Here is a 12986-nt window from a genome sequence, read left to right on the forward strand (position 1 = left end):
ACATAGGTCACCACAGTGCAACCACCTCAACCCAATCTACATGCTGCTTTGCATCTGCATTAAAGTGATATTTTTCTTCATGAACTGTGCACTGAATTGGTGCCTCGACTTTCATATAAAATAATCACTGGAAGTAAATTGCCTGTGTGCAGGTTTTTTTCATCATGGAGAAAGCTCAGATATAGCTCAGTCGTAACTGTTTAAATTTGCTTTCTATTAATCATGCTCACGGCACCAATTTATTTTCAGCTACATCTTAAGAGTTTGTGCAGCTTAGGAAAAAATGTTTCCATGAAGCTAGTGTGGTCTCTGGTCTGGTTTTTAATTACTTTCCCCGAAAGTTCAAATTTTATCATGAGTCAAACTGAAAATGTAACTGTTACCAGGAAAAAAAAGAGTTATGTTGTCACCAAAGTTCCACTAGATCTTGTCCAACCAAGCTGTGACTTCAGCACATCTATATAATACAGCAGGACAGACACTGCAGAAATATTAGCTTTTTATAGTCACACAGCCACTCCATCTTCCTTTACCAACATTAAAGGCTGCCTTCATGTTAATCTAGGTGAGAAACTAGCTCATCACCTTGCTTTTAAATATAGATATTCTGTGCATAAAGAGCAAGTGGGGAAATGAAAGTGAGATGGGTTACTTGCCGGATAAAATCCTTTTTTCCCATTCTAGTGACACTCCCTTAATACCTACAGTGTCTTTCTTCTGAGGAAGCTGGAGATGAGGCCTAACATGACTGGAAATCTCTTCTTCTGACTCCCCTGGGCCCCAGATATAGCCAATAAATCCCATGGATTTAGCCTAAATAGGTAAGAAAAGTCCCCATCAAAAAGGAGGAGGAAGTGTGTGCTGACTGAGGACCTACTCCTGCTCTCACTCAACTGAGTAAGACTGCTGCTGTTTACTTCAGTGGCAGTAGGATCGAGTCCTGAAGGATCTTAATTGGCAAAAGAAAATGATTCTTCTGCCATGGATCCAGATCCAAAGCCCGCTAAAGTTGGTGGACAGACGCCCACTGAATTCAGTGTGCTATGTATCGGGTTCATGGAGAATGATTCCTCTCCCTCTTCCAACCTACACTAAGGAACAGTGGGAAAATCAAGGATTACAGCAAGATGAGCTGGCTTTATTGAAGTGGTAGTTCTCTTATAACCAAGGAGATAAAAGAGGTCTCTGTCTGAATTCTTTGTGTGTGTGTTTGTTCCTTTTACATCAGACCGAACTGAAAGTTTTGGACAGCCTTCCTTTGCTGATGGCAGATCTTGACGCCCTTACTCAGGCTGAGTAGTATCTTTCTCCTCAAATTGTTCCACTCAGCTGGAATATGCGAGGGAGGATCTGTCCCTAAATCAGCTGCCCACCAGGTGGAGCAGGCAATTATGGAGAAAGGAAAGATCTAACTCTAGAGATAGGGCATGTCTGAGCCAGGCTGAGTACATACCCACGGGTTTCAGGGTGCTTTGTACTTGGCACGGCTCAGCTGTGCCTGCACTTCTGCTACCAGCGGTACTGCAGCTGCACTGCTGTTTATACTCCCGCTAGCTCGCTGAGAGCTAGAGCGAGCATGTGTACACAAGCAAGGGAATCGCACCCCTAGCTCATAGTGTGTGTGCGCTGGCCAATACGTTTTAGTGTACGGTGGTAACTCGCAGCAAGTTGTACCTATCATGTTATCATATAACCTGCTATCTGCATCCCCCGCATTTATCACTAACCATCTCATTCTTGTAAAAACACATAGATTTCAAGTCCACTTTGAGTCAAATATTTGATGATCATGTCAATGAATAAGCACAGGCTACCATGCATTTCAAAGAGCAACTCCTGCAGGAAACAGGTTTCCTAGACTTCATGCATAGAGCATGGCAGCACTGTTTGGTCCTAAAAAGACTCACTGGCTCCTATTATTTTAAATTCCCAGTGATTTAAGTGAGAGTTGCCTTCTTAACGTTATGGAGAGGGAGTGACTGGAGTGGCATAGTGGGAGAAAGCTCCCTCAGCCATTCTGCTCCTACCTCACATGGAATGGCAGAGCCCTTACCACTCTATAAACCCCTGGGGTGCTGGCCGGGGATGGTTTGGCAATATCAGTTGTGGCTGGTTACAGAATTGCCAATGCCAAGTAGCTAAAAATCAGGAGCCAGGCACCCAGAAATCATGAGATTGGCTTTCAAATACTGAGTTTTAATAAAATAATAAATTTCATAGATTCCAAAGGCAGAGGGCACCGTTATGATCATCTTATCTGACCTCCAGTTTAACACACGCCAAAATAATTCCTAGGGCACAGCTTGACTGAAAAGTTGTCAGTGATGGAGAATCTGCCGCAACCCTTGGTAAATTGTTCCAATTGTTAATTACTCTTACTATTAAAAATGTATGCTTCATTTCCAGTCTGAATTTGTCTAGCTTCAACTTCAAGCCATTGGCTCATGTTATACCTTTGTCTGCCAGCTTAAAAGCCCATTCTCAAATATTTGTTCCCCGCATAGGTACTCACAGACAGTAATCAAGTCACCCCTCAATCTCTTTGTTAATCTAAGTATATTGAGCTCCTACAAGGCATCTTTTCTATCCTTTAATCATTCTTGTAGCTCTTCTCTAAACCCTCTCCAATTTATCAACATCCTTCTTGAATTGTGAGCCCCAGGTCTGGACACAGTGTTCCAGCAGCAGTCACACCACTGCCAAATACAGAGGTAAAACAACTTCTCTACCCTTACTCGAGAGCCCCTGTCTATGCACCAAAGGATCATGTTAGTCCTTTTGGCCACATCATACTGGGAGATCATGTTCAGCTGATTATTCACCACGACCCCTAAATCTTTCTCAGAGCCACTGCTTCCCAGTATAGAGTCTCCCATCCTGTAAGTACGGCCTATGATACCCGGGTCTTTAATCCCCTCTCTTTCATTAAACAAAGAGTCCATGTGGCAGCTGCCTTTCTTTTTTCCCTTCTCTCCACGATGGAGAGAGCAGGAGGGGAAGGAGGCAGATTCTAGCTTTCCTTGTAGGAAGAGCCCCGAGTTGATTAGTCGATCTTTATTTGCAGGGAGAGAGGGGTCAGAAATGATTTTGGAGGGGTATGTGATGGGGTGTCAAATATTTTTGCAGGGCAGAGGGGTATCTAATTGCCAGCCCCACCACTTACTTTGGACACCAACTTCCCCTGGCCAGTGTCCTTACCGTTATCATGCTACTACCATATACACAAGGGTGCCAACAAGAGAGAGCTCCCTCTATGAGGGGTCCGTGTAGCTCTGGCTCTCCCTTCCTGACAGTTGGGGAGGGATAGCTTAGTGGTTTGAGCATTGGCCTCCTAAACCCAGGGTTATGAGCTCAATCCTTGAGGGGGCCATTTAGGGATGGGGGGACTGTCAGGGACAGTACTTGGTCCTGCTAGTGAAGGCAGGGGACTGGACTTGATGATGTTTCAAGGTCCCTTCCAATTCTATGAGATAGGTGTATCTCCGTATATTTATATTTCCCACCTTGAATTTTCTTGGACATCCTGCTGGGGTCACCTGCTTTTCCTGGGCATGAGGTGAGGGCAGATTGAGTTGGAAGTCCTACAGGAATTTTTCATGGCAACTAGGCCAAGTACAAATATATCATTTAACAAGGCCTGGGTCTGAAGGAACTTGGGAGCTTTTCAGCACCTTTGTTTTAAAGATGTGTTGACTGTATATTTTCTTCTACAATGGATTAAATATAAAACTCTCTCTTAAAATAATCTCAGTGTTCCCAGTTCAATCCACAACCAGCTGGGAGAACGGGAGCTAAGGCTGCTGCTCAGTTGTGGGTGCAGTCTGCTACGAGTAGAATGTTATTATGGTAGGATGCAGTGGTGACCTAGGCTGTGAGTGGAGTGTATCTGTCCTTCTGGGTTTGTCAGCCCCTTTGTGCTACATTAGTACAGTGCGGTTTGTATTTAAATGAAGCTGGGCCCATAATCTATTGAGCACTGATAGTGTTCAATATTTATTATTATTTCTAGATCTCTAAAAAGCTTTTTTACACTGCACATTTTGCTTGCTGATAAAAGCTTAGAGAATACAAGCTTGTTTTTAGCATTACCTACAGCTTTTCATTTCTCACACATATCATTGCATCTGCACAGCTTAATGTAATGACCTGCATGCCAACACAAAATTGGAAAAGCCCAGAAATTGCCAGTTGAAATCCAGCTAAGCATTAATAGGTGAAAGTTCAGATAAACTCACACTGATTTGGGTAGCCATATAATCTCTACATGAATACGCACTCAGTTCAATCTCTGATTAACTGTATCTCCATGAATAAATTATGTTAGCCAGAATTTACATCTATTCCTGCAGGCTGGAATGCTCCCATCTAAGAGAGCTGTGCAGGAACCAGATTTTTCATTTTGCACGAAAATCCACAATTTTGAATGTTTTTCAGTTTGAAACAGAATAAAACCAAAAAGTATTAGAATATTCCTACAACAACAAAGTTTAGGAAAAATTCATTTCTCATCAGTTCAAGAAAAAAGCCCATTTTTTGTTTCCCTTCCTGCCTCCTCCCCCCATCCCCCCACAGAAAAGTTGTAAATGAAAAATGTTCACCAGCTGTAGCAGTAGCTTTTGTTTTCAATAGCAAAATCCAACTCCGTTGAAACAGCAAACTCAGGAAAAATATATCACTTGCCCTTCTCACATTCATTCATAGTTATTCCTGATGAATGGTCAGATTCCTGCACTCATGCTGGGTCACCTTCACTGGTTCTAAAGCTATTTTCCTCAGTTTTACATGACCATATGATTGCCTGTTGTATCAGTATATGACAGGGTAGTGAGGCCTAGGAGTCCAGAGCCTCGCATCATATGGCATGATCCTCTAAGATTTTGGGAGGTTTTGATGTATGCAAAGACAGGAAATAAGAGGTACTGGTGGAAAAGAAGCAGTCCCAGGAATGAGCAGTGTTTGGGAGAAAAATCCGTTACTGTTTCTGTAAGGACCAGGAACCTTGCAGAGTGGGCTGGGCAAAGCTCTCCTCTCACCCAACCAATTGGGGATGAGTTGGGAGAAGGGAACTGGCATAATGCCGCCTGCCTTCTCCCTCATAGCAGGGCAGACATCAGCAGGAGAAGGCTGCCTGCTGAACCCTCTGAGCTTGAGGTCTAATTAGGGAAAAGGAGCCAGCTGAAGGAGAAGCTGGCTAAGACCCTACAGCCGGCCTAAGTTACAACCCAGCTCCAGGGAAGAGAGCTGGGGACTCCTGGCCAAAGAAACAGTGACCATTTGAAATACAGCCCAAGCTTCAGGAAGGGGACTGGGGAGGCCTCCTGATCAGAATTCTCATGTGGATCCAAAGTGGGATGTGAACTGGGGCACCTAATGAACTGAGTTACACTTTGTAGAAAGACTTAACCAATCAGACCCCACCAAGGTTGGGATGAACGTTTTGAATCATAGTCTTGGTAATTGATTGAAAAACCCAAGTGAGCTTTGAATGCAATGCACCTGCAGAGCCATGAGAGACCACAAGGGGTATACTACAGGGAAGAGCCCCTGTGACACCCATTCATCCTTTCCCTTAAACCAAGGGTCAGCAACCTATGGCACTCGGGTGACCAGACAGCAAGTATGAAAAATCGGGACGGGGTGGGGGGTAATAGGAGCCTATATAAGAAAAAGACCCCAAAATTGGGACTGTCCCTATATAATCGGGACATCTGGTCACCCTATATGGCACGCGTGCCAAAGACTGCAAGCGAGCCAATGTTTAATGGCACACTGCTGCCTGCCGGGGTCCCGGCTGCTGGCTCTGCTCAGCCCACTGCCGAACCCAGGATGGCAGCGAGCTGGGTGGGGCCGGCGGCCGGGACCCCGGCAGGCAGCAGCGTGCCATTAAAAATCCTACCCGGCCCAGCCTGCTCTTCTCCGCCCCCCGTCCACCGCTCTCTCCTGTGGGGGCAGGGGGCAGGAAGCTTGGTCCTGCCAGCTGCTGCTGCAGGGCAGCCTCCATCGGCAGCCAAGCTCCCTCCTGCCCCACCTCTTCCCCCAGTGTGCTGGGTTCCTGCCTCTCCTCCTCTCCCTCCCTGCCGCCAAACAGCTGATGGCCCTGGAGAGGGAGGGGGAGAAGTGGAGCTGGAACCACAGCTGCAGCTTGCTCATTGCTTCAGAGAAGAGGTGGGGATGGGGCTTTGGGGAAGGAGGGTGGAATCAGGGCATATCCCCTCCAGCCCCCTGCCATGAGCCGCTCAGGGCAGGGGGCTGGGAGCATCCCCATGACTCCAGCCCACACCCCCAGCCCCCTGAACCCCCCACATACTCCCAGCCATCTGCCCTGCACCCCCCACACCTCCCAGGCCCCTGCCCTTACCCCTGCACCCCCCTCACACACACCCATCCCCCTGCCCTGACCCCTGAACCCCCCATGACCCCAGCCCTGACTCCGGCACCCACCCCCACATACCCAGCTCCCCCACGCCCCATGCCCTGACTCTTGCACTCCCCGACATCCCCACCCCCACCCTGAGCACCAAACAGAAGCTCCTGCACACACACACACACCCACATTCCCACCTGCACCCCTCACACCAAATGGGAGCTGCCCAGGTAAGCGCTCCACACCCAAACCTCCTGCCCCAACCCTGAGCCCCCTCCCTCATTCTAGCTCCTGGCCAGACCCTATACCCCAACCCCCAGCCTGCTCCTTCACCCCCAGCCCTGTGCTCAGTGCACTCCCACCCTCAGCTCAGTGCAGAGAGAGAGGAAGAGAATGGGCTAAAACCAGGGAGAAGGTAGGTACCCACTCTATGTGGGCGGGGCCGGGACCCCAAACTGGCAGCGGGCTGAGCGGGGCCAGCAGCTGGGACCCCAGCTGGCAGGAGCCGGCGGACGGAGCCCCAGACCGGCAGCGGGCTGATCAGCAGTGGGCTGAGCCGCTCAGCCCACTGCTGGGTCTGGGGTCCCGGCCGCCGGTCCCACTCAGCCCGGTGCCGGTCTGGAGTTCTGGCTGCCGGCCTCTTGCCAGCCGGGGTCCCGGCCGCAAGCCCCGCTCAGCCCACTGCCGACCTAGGTGAATGGAACCCCAGGCCGGCAGCAGGCTGAGTGGGCTGGCAGCGTAAGATCAGCATTTTAATTTAATTTTAAATTAGCTTCTTAAACATTTTGAAAACCTTGTTTACATACGACAATAGTTTAGTTATATAATATATAGACTTATAGAGAGAGACCTTCTAAAAAATGTTTAAATATATTACTGGCACGCAAAACTTTAAATTAGAGTGAATAAATGAAGACTTGGCACACCACTTCTGAAAGGTTGCCAACCCCTGCCTTAAGCTATAGTACTGTACCAAGTTCCTAAAAGTGTCTGAATTATAACGAAAATACTTTGACAGTCTTGGATGATGGATTCCACAGAAATGTAAAGAGCTTAACAAAGATTAATTAAGCCTTATGATGACACCACTTATGAGGCAGAAGAGGTATACTAGACTCATGTCCATCTACAACCCCACTGAAAACAATGGCATGCAGATCATGGAGGGCATAATTTGGCTTGCAGAATCTTTCTTACTGGTGATGAGGCATGAAAAGGGAAGACCTCAGCTCGAGTCTCAGATCCCAGTTTGGGTTGGCAGATCTGGCAGTTAGAAAAAACCACGCTCTTATTATGTGTAAAACTGAGCATATTTTATATGGAAATTATTGAAAGTCAATAAATATGGACCCACACTATGCCATTTTTACAGTCATTTTTTTTGCACTGAACCTCACTTTAGTAGACAGGGACCTGTCTATGTTTGAAACATTCCTCCAGGAGTCTCCTCCTGATGGGCTCCTACTCTCACACATCATCTGGCCTTGTAAAGATTCCACCACCACACCATAAGTCAGTGAGTGACCAAGCTTTTACTGTGCTGGCTTTGAGGATGTGTAACTTGCTCACTTCTGTCTTTCGTAGGCTTGTTAATGGTGAATGGGGTGGAAGGTGATATTTATAAATAGCATAATAACAATACATTCAGTCTGTGCTGCAACTCACCTTGGCTTCATCATTGACGTCCCAAGTAAAGGACACAGCATTGTATGCAATTTCTTCAATATTCCCAATGGTGTTAAAGCTCTCCTTGTAGTCAGCTGTAAGATGCAACCAATAAAAATGACTTTAAGAACAGGGTTCTATCGTTTATCTTCATAGTCCACAGATTCTTCTGCAAGGTTGTCCTTTGCCTTTTCATGTAGGTATGTCTAGGGGGTCAGGAAAAGCTATGGTGCTGCTCATGTTTCATTATTAAAAATCTGATTTACAAAGAGGTAAGCTTTCAGCTGTTCAGAGTAATAAATTTTCCTGGAGCCATACTCTTTCTTACACTGTGCTAGCTGTATTTTTACTGGAGGTTTTATTGTTAACATGGAACCAGCATTTCTGTATTGAGAATGAGTTTGTGTGCTTGTTAATTTGGCAGTAGGAAGGAAAGGCTGAAACTGGGAAGTTAAAATGGGAACATTAAAAGGAACATTTAATCCTTTATGGAAACGCATGGAGCCGAGGAGACCAATGAGCCTTGCAACGAAGTTTGAGGAAGGCTTGCAACATGCTATGCAAGTATTATTCTGGCATCGATCTGCCAGCAATTTTTGGTGGGGGGGGGGGGGGAGAAGAGTAGCATTCGCTCCTTTCTGCACCCTCCTGCACTGCGGACTTTGCAAAGGAACTTTTCTTTCAAAGTGCAGGAAAAGTCATGTCTCTAGAAAACTCACATCTCAACTCCAGTGGTATAGAATACTCTGACTATCTGGGAAGGAAGAGAATTCTTCTTATCAAACAAGCTTTCCTGGCACTAAGTTTCTCATAGTGTCTGAATATATTTAAAGACATGATCACTTTAACAAACAAGCAAGTTCAGGTGATCATCAGAGAAAAGGCATATAGATATTATAAATAGCTTCTTTCCAATTTGACCAGAAAGTTTTGTTTCTTTTGCAATTTAAATAAATATACAAATCATTCACCACCAACTGCCAAACAAAAAATCCTGCTTGTTTTTATGTTAGATAGATCAGGAATGTGTCCAGTGGTGTCCTCAGTGCAGTGGTTACAAACTCTCTGCTTTCTGATAACTGAAGGTTCAGGGCATTGGATTTTTAACAAAGGGATATTTTCTTCCAAAAATTTAATTGGCATTAAAACAAACAAACAAACCCATGAGTGTTTAAGAATAAACAAAAACAAAAGTAACCAAACATATCCCCCTTCAATTAATTGGTTTTTGCTTCCTCTGGACCTATGATGCCATAACCCTATCAATACTCTAGTCATCCAAAGAGTATTGAAAGGGAAAAACCCAATGTAAGTGAGACCTGAATTTCTAACCCATTTTTCTCCTTTGCCAGAGGGCTGAGATTACTCAATGTAATAACCTTTATCTTCACTTTTACCTGCATCTGCACTTCAAAAGTATGTTGATTCATAGCTTTGTACTCAGTTGTATAAAGAGAATGTTTTACATTCTGTAAGTGATGGCCCTATATGAATTTGCTATTCTTTTTCTCAACCTTGTTATTCTTTTAAGAAAAATGAACATTATCTAGGTTTTCAAAAAATAATTAAGAAGCAACAATAATTTCAAGTTCGCTTGCATGGCAAAAGTGCCAGTGTTGTGGGTGTGATAAGGGAGAGAAGTATAATTCATATAAAATTCTCTGCTTTGAAGCACAGGGATGCTGTCTGGACTAGTGAAACAACACGCCTGGAATGCTTGAAACAGTTTGGATCAAAGAATTCAGAACGTTCAGACCATAGGCATAGCATGAAACTTTCAAGGAGGTCAAGCAATTGGACACAGTGAATGCATATAGAGACGGTCTCTGGGCTTTTTTATCCGCACTGTGACCACAGGTCATCTTTCTAAATGAACACATTGGCTTTCCTGTAAGCAAGAAGAATGAGGAGATATACATATGTAGTTTAATATGCACATGCACCCACCTTCCCACCCACCCCTTCGATTTATGATTCACCCAAAAATGCCTTGTGCAAATGATTGCTGCACATGAACATGCTGTGTAGGTGTATCTTGGAAAGGGGTGAACAAGATGTCTTGTAAAGACATATGTTTTCTTCATGTAAAAGATAATAAGTATCCACCATCCCACCAGCATCTCTCTTCCCCCAAAACACCCCCCTCCCTCCCATTTCCTTAATTGCCATACACAAATCTCAGGAAATGTGTGATATGCCATTTAACAGCAGAGCTGCACATCATTCCCTCCAGCTCAAAGATAACTAAAGAAGCCAGAGCAGATAAATCAGCATTCCTGGTTGTGAAAATGACTTACTGTAGCTGTTTTAAGCAACAATCTGGTTGAGGCCTTTAGGTGCTACCTCGGTATAAATGTAACTAATGATAAACTGTCATTTAGAAATCATTTCCTTGGATATTGGAAAGTTGCCATCATTATACTTTCTCCTCTCAATCTGCTATTGCTTTAACAGAAAGAGAAAATTGGGGTTCTTTGATACGCAAGAAAATGGCTCTGCAAGAATTATTTCCATTCTGTTTGGAAAATTCTATACGGAACCAATATTGAAATTTGCAGTCTGTTAGAACACTATAAATTCATAAGTTGGGTACAAGCTTGCATGGATAATATGCTATGGGTAACTGTTTTTGTTTTAAGCATCCAAATGATACCAATATTAGGTAAAATATAGGTAAAACTGTACCACTGTTGGTCATATTATGATATCAATACTGGCCAAGTGATTACAGCATGTTGTAATGTAATCCGCTTCTATGCTCCATTGTTTTTGAAGAGAAAGTCAGTGCACTGTGGGATATCTGAGCATGTAAGTGTTAAAAGGTCAGAAATATTTCCCAGTCCTCCAATGGAAGAAAAGAGGTGAGGTGGAAGTGCCTACCTCCTTTTCCACAAAAATCCATACCTACATTTAGCCTTGATTTTGCAAAGCTCCTTTGCTCCCTGCTAATTAAGAGCTTAAGCCCTTAAATCCTTTCTTATATAGAACAGTACTTAAGCAACTGCTTAAGTTTAAGCATGTGCTTGTCCCATTAAAGTAATTGAGACTTAACTTATACTTAGAGTTAAGTATATGCTTAGGGACTTTGGATGGGGAGACAGAACTCTAAGGTAGTTATACTGGGCTCCCATTGCTGTAGAATCTAAATATCTCACAATCTTTAGCATACTTATCCTCCCAATACTCTGCGCATTAGGAAAGTGCTCTTAGCCCCATTTTACAGGTAAGGCACAGAGAGTTAACTGATTTGGCCAAGGTCACAAGTCTGTAGTAGGGAATTGAACAAAGGGCTCGAAAGGCCGTACCTAACACCTTAACCATTGGACCATTCTTCCACCGTAGCTGGAGCATTAAATCCAAGTGTACCAACTTAGCCACCCCTATATATCCGGAGTGAGCTGGAGCAGGCTACCCAGCTTCCCCCTTGCCCCAAGAAGACAACCTTACATCAGAAAGAGAAGTGTTCTTCAGGGAGAGCCCTAAGTCATAGTGGAAGGCAGAGAAGGAATTGGGTTTGTTTAGTTTGGAAAAGAGAAGACTGAGATGGAACATTATAGCAGTTTTCAGGTATCTAAAAGGGTGTCATAAGGAGGAAACTTGTTCAACTTAGCCTCTAAGGATAGAACAAGAAGCAATGGGCTTAAACTGCAGCAAGGGAGGTTTAGATTGGACATCAGGAAAAAGTTCCTAACTGTCAGGGTGGTTAAACACCGGAATAAATTGCCTAGGGAGGTTGTGGAATCTCCATCTCTGGAGATATTTAAGAGTAGGTTAGATAAATGTCTATCAGGGATGGTCTAGACAGTATTTGGTCCTGCCATGAGGGCAGGGGACTGGACTCGATGACCTCTCGAGGTCCCTTCCAGTCCTAGAATCTATGAATCTATGAAACGATACTGAGTCTCTCAGAAGCCATTTGCATTTTGAGGCTGGGTATGTGTCTGAATGTCATCTAAACATTTGGACTCCTGAATATAGACATCATCCAAATATCAACTGATTCTCCCTCCCACTGCTAGTCCCAATATCAGCTAAGGATCCTTCCCACAGGAAATCAGCAAGTATGATGAACTGCTGAAGGTGAGACAGTGCTTATAGTTATCTTTCAGAAGGCTCATCTTTTCAGCAGCAAGGGGGGAAAAGGAGTCTTCAGTTCTGCAAAGTGTCCAGAGTGTTTTCTTCAGACTCCCTCTGCCTCTGTTTGGTCTCTCTAGCCTTGAGGTGCATAACTGAGGAGTGAGAAAACTGACTTCTTGCAAGTTCCAGGGGTTGTCAATACAAATTTGCATCATTTCAGCATTTGATTTATTGCTAACACACAACAGCTGTGCTCTGGCTTCACTCCATGCTCTAAATACTGAAGCCAATCTGAACACTGAGCCTGAGACATAAACCTGCCATGGAACCTTAGATGATGCTTTTCTGCAAACTTCACAGTAGAGATGAGCCCAAGCCAAACCCCCAGATCTGGACTCTCCTGAATTTGGGTAAAAGTTGGCTCCACATCTGCAGTTTGCAGTTCAAGCCCATCTCTAATTCAAAGAAGCAAAACAATGCACAGAAGCTGATGACAGGAGTATCAAAAAAGAAGTAATGTGATGGAATATTGGCACAGACACATGGACACCACCGCAGCTAGCAGGTATCACAGCTGGGACCTTCAGCACCAGCCCCTATTATCTGAGCTAAAGGAATTACTTCTTTAGCTCTGAGCACCATTGTTGTTCTGTAGGCCATGCTTTATATTAAGGATATATTAATGAACAGTTTATAAAGGATTAGTGAATGATTAATAGAGGTAATAAGCATGTAACAGGCATGAATAATATGTGACATAGAGGACTATAAGTAAGGCTGCAATTTAGTCACAGAGATCACCGTGACTTCCAAAGACCTCTGTGACTTCAGCCAGTTCCGGCTGGGAGCTGCAGGGTCCCCTGCCACCTGCGGAGGCTCC

At 44.6% G+C, this 12986-nt stretch overlaps 1 protein-coding gene across 1 annotated transcript in view; it reads right to left on the reverse strand.

The window, feature by feature from the left end:
• Positions 1 to 12986, reverse strand: part of GRHL2 (grainyhead like transcription factor 2) — a 106130-nt gene that overhangs the window by 47302 nt on the left and 45842 nt on the right. Inside the window, exon 8 of the mRNA XM_045002888.1 lies at positions 8030 to 8124. Coding sequence (XP_044858823.1) covers positions 8030 to 8124 — 95 coding nt within the window. The remainder of the gene's footprint in view (positions 1 to 8029; positions 8125 to 12986) is intronic.

This window comes from Mauremys mutica, chromosome 2 (assembly GCF_020497125.1).
Source record: "Mauremys mutica isolate MM-2020 ecotype Southern chromosome 2, ASM2049712v1, whole genome shotgun sequence".
Taxonomy (NCBI): domain Eukaryota; kingdom Metazoa; phylum Chordata; order Testudines; family Geoemydidae; genus Mauremys; species Mauremys mutica.